This window comes from Equus caballus, chromosome 5 (genome assembly GCF_041296265.1).
Source record: "Equus caballus isolate H_3958 breed thoroughbred chromosome 5, TB-T2T, whole genome shotgun sequence".
Lineage (NCBI taxonomy): Eukaryota > Metazoa > Chordata > Mammalia > Perissodactyla > Equidae > Equus > Equus caballus.
In genome coordinates, this window is record NC_091688.1 from 13,830,466 (window position 1) to 13,845,679 (window position 15,214).

The following is a 15,214-nucleotide window of genomic DNA, read 5'->3' on the forward strand; positions in this document are numbered from 1 at the left end:
ATTTTAAACTTCTAAGAAACCTGATGTTAGTGTACTGTGTTATATCGTACTGTGTAATGTTTTTTAAGATGAACCTGCTGGTATATAATTACCAAAAATAAGTGGAAATCTATGTATAAAATTCTTTCAGAAATTTAGTACTTTTTAAACTTAAATCCTGGTGTTATATAATGCCACTTCCTCCTATTCCACAGCGTGACTCCTCCTGTCTGAGTAAGGTCATTCTTATTCGTTGATGTGTTGTGATCTAAAAGCAAACATGACCCTGGCCTGAGTGGGGGGGGGTGGGGGGGGGAAGAGTTCTGACTACCCACTAGCCGTGTGAACTTAGACAAGCCACTTTACTACCTCTGGCCCAGTTCTCCTGCTGTAAAATGAGGGGGCTGGACAGGGAATTAATAATTGAGCACTAACTCTGCTATTTCATTAAATCAAGAAATGTTGATTAAGCAACTCAACAGCTGAGGAAACACAAATTCAGCCACCTTAAGTGATCGGCTTAGTACTAAGTGGTAGAAGTGGGGTTGGAATCTGACTCCAGAGCACTGTGCCCCTCCGTCTCTCCCTGGACTGTGTGATTGCTGATTGCTGCTTCTAGATGCAACTCTTAAGCTTCTACTTCCTATATGAACGTGTAGCTTTCCCCTCCTCTTTTTAGCTTGTGCTGTTTTTCTCTTTCTGATAGGCTCTACCATCACCTGTTTGTTGATCCACATGTTTTATTTAGTCAGCTTGGTTTCTACCTTTTTTCACAGAATTGTTTCTTTAGATTCCTGTGACATACATAGGTATACCAGGTGTTGCAAACTAAAAGGCCTATAAAGACAAATGCTCGCAAGAATGAAGCAGATAAATGTAAATAAATGAAATAAACCAGAACTAAGATAACAGGAAAATGAGGGTAATGACAAACTGGTGTCCTTGCCGTTAATATAAAAGGATCTGCACTCTTCTCAGGTTTACCTCATTGTTGCCAGATCTCTTCCATTTTTTAGGAAAAGAGAGTCATTTAAATATTTCCTGATTTTAAAAACATTGAGAGAGATGGCCGCCAGCTTGTAGCCTCTGATTTATATTATGCAGCACGTTATTGGACCATCCAGTGATTACGTTGTATTTGCTAACAGCTTAATCTGGGGAAAATGTGAGATAGTAAGTGCCTCCTGAGTTTTCTTTATTTGAGCAATTTTGAGATTTCTAGTTTTAGCAGTTAGTAATATCACTAACCAAGGTAGGAACTTGGAATGGCAGATCTTTAGGGACAGATAAATGTTAGTTTGATGTGTTAAATTTAAAATGAAAGTCAAGAGCCCAGATCTCTAGAGAGATTTGGCAAGTCACCAGCAATTAGGTAATAGTTGCAGCTACAGAAGTAATCCAGAGCAAGCACATGTAGAGTGAGATTACTGACAGAACCATGGGGAATGCCAGCGTCCAGGGAACATGAGGAAAAAGAAGAATGGAGGAGGGCGGGATGCTAGGAAGGTTCAAGCCAGTAGACCAAGGAACAAAGGGAATGGTAAAAATGCAAGAGAGATGTTTCAAGAGTTCATAAGGAGGTTGTTTATGCCTTTCCCAGAAGAAGTTTCAGCAGCGAGGTAGATAGAGCTTTCAGACTGTTAGAGTGGGTTGAAGAGTGACTGGATGAAATTCAACTGCCAAACGGATTAGTTTCTATAATCTATTAAGAACTTAGAAATCAATAAGAAAACGACAATCCAGAGAAAAAAATGGACAAAAGACATTTCATAGAAATATAAATATTTAACCTCATTACTAATCAAGGAAATGAAAATTAAAACACAAGATATCATTTTATCCTTACAAGATTGGCAAAATGTGAAGACGGATAATATCAAGTGTTAGCACAAGTGTGGATCAGTAAAAATTTATATACAATCAGTGGAAGTATGAATTGATATAGATTTGAAAAGCAATATGCTGCTTTCTTGTAAAGTTAAACGTTAATATACTATATATACACCAAATATGTGTATATGTATATATACATGTATACCAAGAAATGTGTACAAGAATGTCTATAGCAACATGAGAGGAGAGGGGAAGTAATTCAGAAGTCTATCAAATAAAATGAGTAAGTAAATTGTGATGTGCTTACATATTAGTTTATTCTCAATTTAAGAAATATCAGCTACAGCCACATTAGACAACATGAGTAGGTCTTAGAAACAAAATGGTAGAACAAAGCAGTCACAGAAGACCATATTTTTAAAAATTTAACAAATATTTATAATCACTTATTGTGTACCTATCCTAACTTTACTGATATCATTTAATTTAGTCACATAAACATAAAATATGATTTTTTTTAAACTCAAAAATAAGCAAAAATAAATAATATGTCTTCAAAAACACAAGGGAATAATCTTAAAATTCAGAGTAAAGGTTACCTCTGGACAGGAGGCAGGGAGATGACATAGGGAAGGAGCATAGATGATGCAACAGATTGGTGATGTTGTAGTTCTTAAGTTGACTGGTTGTTCACAAATGTTTATTATATTGTTTGATAACAACGATTGTTACATGTGTTAAAGTATAATTTTTTAAAATATAAAATCATGATTCTCACACCAGTACAAAATAAACACGTCAAAGGTTTTATGTAAATCATTACATTTATAAGGGAATCAGGAAGATTCTACAATCATTTCAAGGGAGAATTCAAAGTATCACACATACATATAGGCAATCAGGATTGCTGAAATGAATGTACAAATAGTTGCAAAATTGGTCAACATGCACAGGGCAATAATCAGTTACCTGCCACTGGACATAATTCATTAGCGTTTTCATGGACAAGAATTGGTATTATTACTAGTTTTCAGCAACTTCCAGAGTTGTAAAACAGCTCAAAAGGGCCAAAAGGGTGCACTGGAGACAGGACACCTAGTAACTTTTTTGCCTATTTCAGAGTCTATCACAATTTTTTCCGTTTTTCCAAATTTACACATGTAAACTTTTATGTGTCTCAAATATTACATCAAAAATAGAATGAAGGATAAAATAAGAGTGTACCAGTGTGTGTTTCTATTTCAAGGTGTTTGTTGAAGGGAAAGAGGCAAGAGTCCTTTGTTGAGTCATTTTGTTTTCTTAAACAGGGGATTTAAGTGTGTGCCTTGGTTCTGGGGAAGCAGCCGGTGGAGGGGGAGTGGCAGTGGAGGCAGCAGCGGATGTTGTAAAGGAAGCAGTGGCAGTTAGATTCAAAATCACAGTTCAGATTTGCAAAGAAAGGGGTTCTTCTTCCTCTGAGATTGGAGGAAAAGGAGAGGAGCTAGGCTGTAGATTCACTTGAAGTCATAAAAAAAGAAGTTAAGAGTCTGTGAAGAAAAAGAAATGTTTATGGTAGGTGGCTTAAAGCATACTTGTAAAGATTTACTGAATGGAGAAGGAGTGACACTAGGATAAGTAGAAGGGTTGCCATGGCCAGCCTTTTACGATGCACCAAGCACCTGCTGTCCTTTTCCTAGAGCACAAGATAGAGCAACTACCTTAAATGAGTTTGTAGTCTCAAACAGATAAGATATAAAAATGAGAAGGTTTAAATAACTGAAGAGATTATAAAGGCATAAATTATCAAGTGAATGGCATAGATAATGTATGTTTATAATAGAATGTAACCCAAAAAAACTCGATACAAGTGAAAGCTTTGAGAGCCAACTCTGTCACTGACAGTTTGCGTGACATTAGACACATCACCTTTAGTACCTGTGGCCCTCGGATTCTTCATCAGTGACAAGAGGGGGTTGGACTAGACAGTTTGTAAATCCGTTTCTTGAAATCTATGAGAAAACTAAAGAACAACTGACAGTGAACTGGATATAAGATATAATTAAATGGGCAGAGAGGAGTCCAGGAAACATTCAAAACGGAAGAACTGGTGTGAGAAACACAGGGCTTGTTTGGAAGGCAGTGGGCACATGGGTTTGGTTTCATTCACCCTGAGAGTTCATGAAAATAGAATAATGAGGAAAAAGTAGGAAAGTGTATTTTTCTCTCCAGCATTAGTTGTTTTATACACTTTACATGTGCATGGTAAACTCTCAGGGCGGATAATTAAGTAAGTGATCTTGCATATCCAGAAAGAGTACAACCACATTATTTGGGGGGATATGTTATTTTTGTTGATACAGAGAAATGGAGTCATGGGGTGGGGAGAGAGAAGGAAGGAGTTACTAACTCCAATATTTAGTCACATGAACTATTTCAGAAATCCAGTTGTTAATCTTTAAAACAAGACACTTCTACCAGAATGAGACAGCTTTCAAAGTAGTAATTATGTCTCAAGTGACAGTTATCGACTTAAGGCTAGGGGCTTTAGAACTAATATTAAATAACTACCCTAGCCAGGTACTGGCTAGACTGGCTAACTTAACTTCTTCAAGCTATACCACAACTTGGGAAATAGGTACTAATAGGTGGACATAAAAATTGAGGTTCAGAAATTAAAATAGCTGTCTTCATTATACCCAACTAGCCGGAGGCCCAACCAGTTCCAGAGCTCAGCTTCTTTCCATTTGGTCCTGTAGGTGCTGACATTTCTAACTCCAGCCTCAAACGATACTTTTAAATGGTATTATAAGAAGACATTTATAAAAAGCATGTGTTATTTATGTGTCTGACCACAACTGTATAGAAATCTAGGCCTCAATGGTCTTGTTTCAACAGTGCTGCAGTGTATTAGTAACAGTGTATTCTAAATATGCCTTATATTGGAATACAGCTATAAACTAGCTTTTTTTCCTCCTTCACTTTGTCATACTCTTCCAAGCTACAAGTAGGAAAACACTCATTTATCTAATTTCATTTCAGGTATCTATTTGTCAGATTTAACATACATTGATTCAGCATACCCATCAACTGGCAGCATTCTAGAAAATGAGCAAAGATCAAATTTGATGAATAACATCCTTCGGATAATTTCTGATTTACAGCAGTCCTGTGAATATGGTAAGTCTCTGGAGGAAGGTGCCAAGCCGTTATTCTGCTGTGAGCCTGGTGATGCATTCACACACATCTTGGGCCACTTTTCACACATCAGGGAACATCAATTTCTTACATCCATCCTAACATAAAGGAAAATAATGGTGGTTTTATTTCACTGTTTAGTATTTAGCATCTTAAGATCTTGCTTTTAAGAAATTGAAGTATTTAATATTTAAAATTTTAAGTTTTATCTTTTGCAATTCTGCCATTTTGTAGCAACTTTCCTAACATAATTTACAAAATTATTTTCCGTTATCTTCATCTCATTTGCTCTCCCAGATCTATCGTGTCAGCAGTTCTCATATTTTTCAGTTAGAGAAGGAGCTGAAACCCTTGATCCCAGGAACAATTGACTAGCTTTCTTGAGTCTGATATTGAGTAAATAATCATTTTTAGCCCAAGATGTATTTTATGGAAACACAAATATAGAAAGAGCTTACAAAAGCCCAAATTATTAGAAAAGGGTTTTGATGGGGTTTTTTTTAATGTTTTAAAATGTTTGGTACTTTCAGTTTGATAGAGAATAAAGGTAGCCTATTTATGTATAATATATGTGGTGTTAAAAAAGCAGTGAGTTTACATTATCCATTTGTTTAAAATAAATTTGTCTTAAAGCTAACTTTACTTATAGGCATCTATATACTTTGTTAAAAGTGTGTGTGGGAGGGGAAGAATGTTACTGAAAGTTAAAATAATAAATAATCTCTTATTTTGTCCTTTTCTCAGTTTTTTTTTACCATAACACCAAATTGTGATGTTAAATTAATTTTATTTGAAATTTCTAAGTAGGGGAGAAAAACCACATTTACAAATGGGAGTCAGCCTCCTTTAAAAAAAAACAGTAATAACTGCCTTTACGTCTTGTGTTTACATGAGGTTTGAATATAAATCGCAGTGCAGTCTCTGATTTTTTTGTATGAAATTTCTCAGATATATGAGATTTTATAAATGGAGCTTTTTTTTAAATCTTATACAATCAAGATGCAGCTGTAATTTTCTAAATTACCTTCAGTTTTACATTAAAAAAAATTTACCTCAGTAATGTCCTAGATTTAATTTAAATTTTGGTGCCATGTGGCCTTAATCTCCCTTTAAATATTTTTTTTAGCTTAAGTTTTACAATTAAGATGTACTTTATCATATAATTAATTATTTATCCCATTTTGCCTAGATATTCCCATGTTGCCTCATGTCCAAAAATATCTGAACTCCGTTCAATATATAGAAGAACTACAAAAGTTTGTAGAAGATGATAATTACAAGTAGGTTGGATCTTCAGAAGTGGTTTGTATAACTTTGTCCTGTCCTCCACTCTTTCATCCCCATGTACTTGAATATCTAGATCTTACATAGTATCCTACAAGTGCATTATGCAATGGTAAAGGGATGTAAGTGTATTTCTTTTTGATTGCTTGATACCGTTGAGCCAATATAAAAATACCTCATCTGATCTTTTACTAAAAAGTATTTCATCTTTCTCAGGTTGTTGAGAGCTGATGTTTGATAGTTCTAGCTTAAATTTCTTCCTTTCCCTCTATATTCAAGCACTGAATCATTATGGAATTTTATCTTTTAAGAGACTGAAAAATTAATGAAACAGTCTACAAATAGGAAAATTACTCCTTTTTTAATTGTAATTTTTTGGGGGATGGGAAGATTAACCCTGAGCTAACATCTGCTGCCAATCCACCTCTTTTTGCTGAGGAAGACTGGCCCTGAGCTAACATCCGTGCCCATCTTCCTCCACTTTATATGTGGGACGCCTACCACAGCATGGCTTGCCAAGTGGTGCCATGTCCACACCCGGGATCCAAACTGGCGAACCTCAGGCCCCCAAAGCAGAACGTGGGCACTTAACCGCTGTGCCGCTGGGCTGGCCCCAATTGTAATTTTTGATACATCTTTGAACTTGTTTTTGTAGATTGGGAGAATATTGCCCCTTCTTGCCTCTAGGTCGGAGACATATTTGTCCAATATAGTGCCACACTTGACCCTTTTCTCTGTTACAAGAAGTCCTTTATTAAGGATTTTAAAAATCACTTTTGAAATAGCTGATATCCATTTCCTTCTCCTTAAACACAATACTGCCCAAAGTGGAAGGAATTTTTGAATTATTAACCCTTTTTATTTTTCAGTAGTATGCTATACGTCATAACTGCCAGTTTTTTCCCAAAAGATGAGAGGATAAAGAACTGATTTCTCTTCAGGCTTCTCTTATTTCTTTTAGCTGTGTTTGTTAGTTTCAAACACTTTGCTCAGCTGTGTGATGTCAGTTATTCCCCAGCTTTCAAATTTAACTTTGTATCTTCCACCAATATTTTTTCCACTAGAAGGTCATACTTAAAAAATTTGTCAGAGTGAAAGAGACTGGGTTATTTTTTTAATATTAATGCATCATATAAAAAAATTTTTCTTTTATGATAGTGATTATCAACTTCCTTATTCCATAAATTTCAGTGATTTTTAAAGAATTCTGCAGATCAGAATAAGTATCGATAAAAGGCTGGAAATTCTGGAAAACACCTAGAAATAACTTGTCTTCAAATGTTAAATACATTAAGAAGCTCAGGATATATGCTTAAATATATCTAAAATTTCATTAATGTTTGCAAACACCTGTATTGCCATCGCCTCTCCCACACCATATATATTAGCACTTTATATTTCTATTTCAGTTTTTATTTTTTATTTACAGTCTTTGCATGGTAACTCATTTGAAAATGTCTGAGGTCGATGGATCAGCTTTTTAAGGCTGGAGTTAGTTCACAGATCTCTTGTTGCCCTAGGTTGAAAGCTTCTTGAGTTTGATGGTCTGTATCTTATATTTACCACTGTTTCTCCCATCTCTCTAATTACTTACATATCACAAAACACTCATGTTTTGTCCAGTGAGGTATAGAAGGTATCTTGAAACTCAAAATATGAGTAAGTAGCTATTAAAAATCTCTCTGTCTGGCTCAACAAATTTATTAGATTTAAAAGAAGAGTTGAAGTCTAACTTAGAAGTGAAGTCTAAGAAATTGTTGCACAATTATGGAGGATGGTAAATTTTTATTGACTACAGTAAAAGTAAACTGAAGTGTTTATTTAAGCAAATTTTTACTTTGCTAAAAGGGATAGCATTAGCCATTTAAGCCATTAAGTAGTCTTAACGGTCTATAAACTGACATAAGATACCTTCATTTTTGTAGGAAAGCTGATGCTATTATATTGATTTTTGTTTTCATGAATAGCTAGAACCAGAGCAGGTTTCTCATTAAATTCGTTTAACGAATATTTGTTAAGCTTTTGCTACAGGTGAGTTATTGTGCTAGTTTCTGGGATTACAAAAATAAGATTTTGTTCTTGCCCTTAAGAAGCTCAATCTAATGCAACAAGACACATCCAGGAAACAGATGATTGCAAAAGAGTTAAAATAGTACCATAATAGAGAGATGCTCTGGGAACATAGGGGAGACATAACTCAGTTTTAAGAGGGAAAAGCAAAGAAAAAAGAAACCTGAACAGCTTCAGGAGACAGTGTCACCTGAGGCTGAATCTTGGCAGGTAAGTAGGAGTTAGCTCCACATGAAGAGTAAGGCAAAGCATTCCAGGGGGTGGGATGGCTGGAGGAATGGGGTGGGAAACAGTCTGTGCACTTGGGGAACGACAGGTCCTTCAAGGGTGCTGGGGCATCATATGGGAGACTTGAGAAGAGAGATTGTTTTTCTAAAGATGCGGTGATGTTGCATGAGCCTACTGATTAATTGTATTGAAAATCAGAGCATTTTAAGATAAGAGCCGTTAAAATTATTAGTTAAAAAAATGGTTTTTATGATGAAAGATACTTTCTTTATCCAATGGCCTCTGTTTTTGGAAACTTCATCTGTATAGGCAGCCTGTATAGATATTACTAATTACATGCATGTGTCTTAATCAGGATGAAAATCTTCCTAAGTTATTTCATTTTAATACTTAGCATAATATCTTTTCTCAATGAGTATTATTATATGGTGTTTTGATGAAGATACAGGCAGCTGACACTCTGATTAGCCTTCTCTGCTGTGCTTTTTTTTTTTCTTTTTTTTTGCTGAGGAAGATCTGCCCTGAGCTAACATCCGTACCAGTCTTCCTCTGTTTTTTAGGATGTGGGCCACCAGCACAGCATGGCCACAGAGCATGCCAAACTTAACCTCTAGACCACCACTGCTGTGCTTCTTAAGATGCTTCTGTGTTTTATACTGCTGTCGGTTACCAGCTGCTACTGATAGCAATGTGATTCATCCATAGCTTGCTTTCTTTTCCTGTTTTTATTGTAATTATGTCATTTACTTCTTTGTCTTTTCATAAGCTTCAGAAGAGCAGGGACACCATGTCTGCCTTAGTCTCTTATATTTCAGTGCTGAGAGCACAGTGCCCAACACAAAACAGTCGTCAATAACCATTTATCAAATGAATGAATTCAGTATGGTCTGTAGCCCAAATAATTAAAGTCAACTGCTCTGGAAAAAGAAAAAGAGTAGAGAGTTCTGGTTAATCATTTATCTCTTTAGTACATGCATTTTACACTGTCAGGTAATTGGCAGATAATCATATGTAATTCCCTCTTAGGTTATCAAAGAAATAGTAAGTTAAGAATCCATAATAGATTTATTATGAATGTCTCTTGCACTGTATTCTGCGATTTCATAAAAAAATCCAAGCTGGTAGAATGCTAAAAAGTAAAAGGTCTTTATTAGTTTTCAGACAAATGCTTAATAATAATAGGCTTCAGGGGCTACACCAAAGTCTTTTCTACAACTGCTTTAGGATCCTGTTTCATGAAATAGTTTCCATTGGTAGGAAGCATAACCTCTTTCTGCCATGGAACTCGAAACTGGATGTATTATCCTAAACAGAGCTTAAGGACCAACTAATAAACTTGGGCTTAGGGTCGGGATTTACCAGGAATTTTGCAAACAACCTGTTTGTTTATATAGATGATTCTTTTGATAAGTTGATTTGGTTGGTTTTTTGGATGGTTAGTTTTAAATAAGATGTTTTTGAAATTTTCAGTGGTACACAGGCCAATTAGCCTATCCAGTAAAGATTCTAGAAAGAATTTGCGTAGTATATTTAATATTATATGTGAACGTTCCTGAATTTAAGTGCTCAGGTGTCAGTATAACCTCAGGTTCAGTCACCTTTGAGTCATTCATCAGATGTCTTGAAACGTGCTGATTTGCTTGGCAATGTTGGGTTAGCTTGGGGAGATTTTTCTGTTTTTAAATGTGACTTTTTAATGTCCCCTCTCCCCCAATATTTCCTAGAATAACCATAAGATCAGCTTTGTATGAAAGAGAGAGATTGCTCTTGAGGAAAATTATATGGCTGAGGTTATCTTATAAACATGTTTTTAGTTTTTTGTGGGAAAATACATGATTTTAATGTTATTTTGTCAAATGTTAATCATTTTATGTGTTTTGCTTCTTTTTAAAATCCAGGCTTTCCTTAAAGATAGAACCAGGGACGAGCACCCCACGCTCGGCCGCCTCCAGGGAGGATCTAGCAGGTTAGTGCGCGGTCTCTCCTTCCTACATCGCACGTCAGGTAGCTGAGGAGAAAGACACTCTCCAAAGGACAGGAATGCTGAGCACGTTTTATACTGCATGCAAAAAGTTATTTTTGGTATTAAAATATGTTAGTTTTTTCTGTTTGAGTGTTTTTGTTTTTTAATTAAAAAGTTGTTACTGGTAATTTGTCAATAATATACAAATACGCCAACTAATCAAGGAAAATAGATCAACAGACAGAAAATTAAATAGGGAAGTGTTTATGAATATCTTTTCTTTTTTTTTATTAAGAATGCACTGCCCTAGGCAATGAGGGTTGATTACATTAGAAATTTCTGTGGTTTAAGTGGAAAACCCTGCTAATTTGAATAGTTACAGAAGTCAATTTTGGTGACAATTTTTTTAAAATTTCACTGTAATACTGGGCCAAGTATGGAAAATGTTACCATAATTTACCGGTTGTATTGTAGTTAGGGATATTATACATATCCCACACATAATCAAAAGTATAAAATTGAAGAGAATTACGCATTATTTAAGAAATCATTGATAAGTACCTTTTTTGAAATTCTAAATACAGACCTTGGCACTAAGCTTCATATTATTGTATGTTCTAAAACTGAAGGCCCATCTAAGAAGATGTGAAGGAAGTGAGAGCAGAAATCATGACTAGGGGGAAGAGTATTCCAAGCAGAGGAAAATATTTCAGTCTAAATCTCTTAAATTTTCTTTTCTTTTCATTCTTAGTGATATTTGACAAATCTGTGTACTTTTTCTTTTTTTTTTTTGAGGAAGATTAACCCTGAGCTAACTGCTGCCAATCCTCCTCTTTTTGCTTGAGGAAGACTAGCCCTGCACTCACATCGTGCCCATCTTCCTCTACTTGATTTGTGGGACGCCTACCACAGCACAGTTTGCCAAGCGGTGCCATGTCCGCACCTGGGATCCGAACTGGCAAACCCCGGGCCGCTGAGAAGCGGAACGTGCGCATTTAACCGCAGTGCCACCGGGCCAGCCCCCACTGTGTACTTTTGAGTCGTATTTTTTTTATTCCCATAAGCTTGAACAGTGTGAATATAGATTTAAATTCTAACTTGAATGCTTGACCTACGCTATGCGTTCTTTGTCTAAGAGGAAACTGAAACTAAGGATCAAAAAGCAATGCGTAAAACTAAGTGAGCACTGAACTGGGCCTCAGAGACCAAAGTCCTTGAGCCCAGGTTTCATCTGTGTTGTGAGGCCCTGAGCCCATCTCTTCTAATGCTGCTTCTTGCATTATTAAGGGGCAAAATATTTATACTGCCTACTTAAGGCAAGGAAGATAGAAATTAATGGATTTTGTATGTTTGGGGATTTTATGTTTTAAGACTCAAAAAATAAATATTTCTCTAGAGGCCAGCCCAGTAGCACAGTGGTTAAGTTCGCACGTTCCACTTTGGTGGCCCTGGGTTCACCAGTTCGGATCCTAGGTGTGGACCTATATACTGCTTATCAAGCCATGCTGCCGCAGGCATCCCACATGTAAAGTAGAGGAAGAAGGGCACAGATGTTAGCTCAGGGCCAGTCTTCTTCAGCAAAAATAGGAGGCTTGGTGGCAGGTGTCAGCTCAGGGCTAATCGTCCTCAAAATGAATAAATAAATAAATATTTCTCATATTTGGTCAGTTAAACTTAACATTAATATTATCTTAAAATTTAAAACATTTTATATCAAGGGATTAAAAAACAGTCTTTTGAAACTATCTGAAGATTTCTCTCTCTTTTTTTTTTTTTTTAAATTTAACTCTTAGGTCCTGAAGTAGGAGCATCTCCGCAAAGTGGAAGAAAAAGTTTGGCAGCTGAAGGAGCTTTACTACCACAGACACCGCCGTCCCCTCGGAACCTGATTCCACATGGACATAGGAAGTGCCATAGCTTGGGTTATAAGTCAGCATTTTTAATTTCATCTTTCAAATTTTTAAGTTGTTTCTAGTTGGATTTATTTTCTATTTATTAATTAAACAGAAAATAGTGTCCTTGCAAAATTTTATTTGTATAACAATAGTCTTTTCCTGCTTCATTAAAATATCTTGCTTTCCTAAAGCATTTATTTCTTCCTTTACCTTAATTTGGAAATGAGCTTTTCCCAACAGTGCCTTCACATTTGGGGGAAATAAACAAACATTACAGAGTGTCATCATAAATAAAATCAGGAAAACAATACGCCATTTTCCTTTTAATAACCTAATAACCTTCCTTTTATAACCTTTGTATCAAGACAGTCATTGCTTGTCTTAACCAAAGTAAGTTATCATAAATTAAGATCTATAAAAATTGGTCTTTTTATTTCTAAATATAAAGAAATGGAAACTGATTTTTTGTTTAACTTCATTAGCTTTGCAAGATTGTTTTCTCAAAGTGGGGCCCATGGTTCACCTTTGCCGTGATTTTTGTAAAAATTTAATAGCTGTTTTCCAAAAGTGAATGTGAAAACACTTTTTTAATGTACCTGCAGCTGAGGATGAAATTGAAGTATTCTCTGTTGTGTAGGTAGATATGGCTTGGATTCCTAAAACATTTTCCCTGAACTGTTAGTTTGAGGCCTTCATGGTAAAATCTGTGTGTTCGTTAGTATGAGAGTTCAGAAGTAAGTTCAGGATATCAGGTAAATCTTTTATATCCTGAATCTTTATATAAGAGTATCTTTGATATCTTGAATTAGTAACAGTAATAAAAGATATGAAATATTTCTCTTTGTTTCCAGTTTCATTCATAAAATGAACACAGCAGAGTTTAAGAGTGCAACGTTCCCAAACGCAGGACCAAGACATCTATTAGATGATAGCGTCATGGAGCCCCATGCACCATCTCGAGGCCAAGCCGAAAGTTCTACTCTTTCTAGTGGAATATCAATAGGTGAGAAATATTTATCTGAGAGGGTTCCAACTTATGTAAAATGTTTTTAACGAAACTCAGCTGGGAAAATGTCCTTAACCCTACTACAAATAGAGAAAATTTGATAAAAGCCAAGTAGCAATTAGATATAGGATCATCTTACTAGTAGCTATTGAAGTTAATAATTCATGATGGTTTAAAAAGTACTCGATGATTTTGACTCTAAAAGAGGAGGCGTTTGAGTAATGGTGGAAGAGAATGTGGGTTGGTTGATTGGTTACTCAGTGCCATTTGGATGTGGGAATGAGGAAGAGGGCAGAGTTGGATATGCCTCCCGGTTTTGTGGAATAAGCAGCTAGTTAGATGGTGGTACTATTCCCAAGGTAGAGAAGACTGGAAGAGCAGTCATTTGCAAGTGGTGAGGTATTTGTGAAGGATGACTGGGTTTGGAGAATTAAGAATTCTGTTTTGGATATGTTTGGTCCATATGGAGTTGTCAGGTAGGTAACTGAATGTATGAATCTGGAGCTCAATGAGGTAAGGTCAGGTCTGTAGGTGTAAGTGTAGGTGTTAGCTTATTTATAGTATTTTCAAGCCATGGGACTGGTGGAAGACATTCTGGCGTTTAGGAGTCTGATTAAATTATTTTTTAAAAAACAACTGGCCATCAAAGGAAGCTACGAAGGAGGGACCAGAGAAGTAGGGGAAAAAACCACAAAAACCCACTAGAGGAAATGTCTCCAGGAGGAGGGAAGTATTGAATGTGTCAATACCAAATGCACACAAAGAGAACTAAGATGAGAATGGAAATGATCAGTGGATCTGGCAAGATAAAAGTCATTGGTGACCTGGACAAGAGTTGCTTCATGGAATAGTGGGGTCAAAGCCCTGATGGAGTGGTAGATTAGAGAATGAGAGACAAGCAAACAGAAATAGTGACTATGAAAGGGAGCGTAAAATTGGGACCATACCAGAAAGGGATATGAGATGAAGAGAAGAATTTGTTTCTACTTCCTAAACTTTTATTTATTTTCTAAATCTTCTAGATGAGCATTATTTCTCTTGATAATTCGAAAATCTCCGTATAATGCTATTTTTATTTTTAAAAAGAAATAAATGAGGAAAATGTCTTCCTCTGTGATTAAGTGCCAGGTTGTTCAAGGGCTAAGCCTATTATTATTAATATAATCATCTCAATATTGATGAACAGTTAATACAAAGAAATGCAGAAGGTGTTCATTTTCTTGAACATATTGACTTCCTTAACCCCTGAGAGTTCTAAACCCTGAAAACGAAATTGCTTTAGAGCTTTCTAGCACCATTCAGCAGTTTTTTATTCTCATGTTCCCCTTTTTATAAATGCAAATGATTAAATGATGACAAAATTTACAAAATAGAAAACAAGTTGGCCATCTGAAATACCTCTTTATTAATGCTGTAAGTTGTCTATATGCAAATGTCAACCTCAATCTGAAAAATAATATACAGAATAATTTTGCAAAAAAGAAAGGAGGAACTTTTTTCCAGTTAAACACTTGTTACACTTATGGAATCCAGCATGCCACTTAAAGCAAAAAATAATAATTTTTAAAATTACAGCTCTCAAGTATATATATATAAAATATTTGGCTTTTTATCACCATAACTGTTATAGTGATAATTATTATTCTCTAGTTTATTTGTAGCTTTTACTTTCCATAGATGTTCTTGTAGTTAACACAAGACAGTTATCTAGTTATTTCATTTAGTTACAGTTAATGTCTTGGTTTAGAACTCTTTCTTTTAGAACAGAAAGAAACTATTTGA

General features: G+C 35.6%; 1 protein-coding gene across 25 annotated transcripts in view; it reads left to right on the forward strand.

Annotated features, from left to right (window-relative positions):
• RALGPS2 (Ral GEF with PH domain and SH3 binding motif 2) overlaps nucleotides 1-15,214 on the forward strand; it is a 156,108-nt gene that overhangs the window by 114,411 nt on the left and 26,483 nt on the right. For all 25 annotated transcript variants that reach the window (XM_023640617.2, XM_023640622.2, XM_023640619.2 and 22 more), the window contains 5 exons: nucleotides 4,831-4,968; nucleotides 6,176-6,266; nucleotides 10,467-10,534; nucleotides 12,325-12,460; nucleotides 13,278-13,429. In XM_023640617.2, the coding sequence (XP_023496385.1) occupies nucleotides 4,831-4,968; nucleotides 6,176-6,266; nucleotides 10,467-10,534; nucleotides 12,325-12,460; nucleotides 13,278-13,429 (585 nt within the window). The remainder of the gene's footprint in view (nucleotides 1-4,830; nucleotides 4,969-6,175; nucleotides 6,267-10,466; nucleotides 10,535-12,324; nucleotides 12,461-13,277; nucleotides 13,430-15,214) is intronic.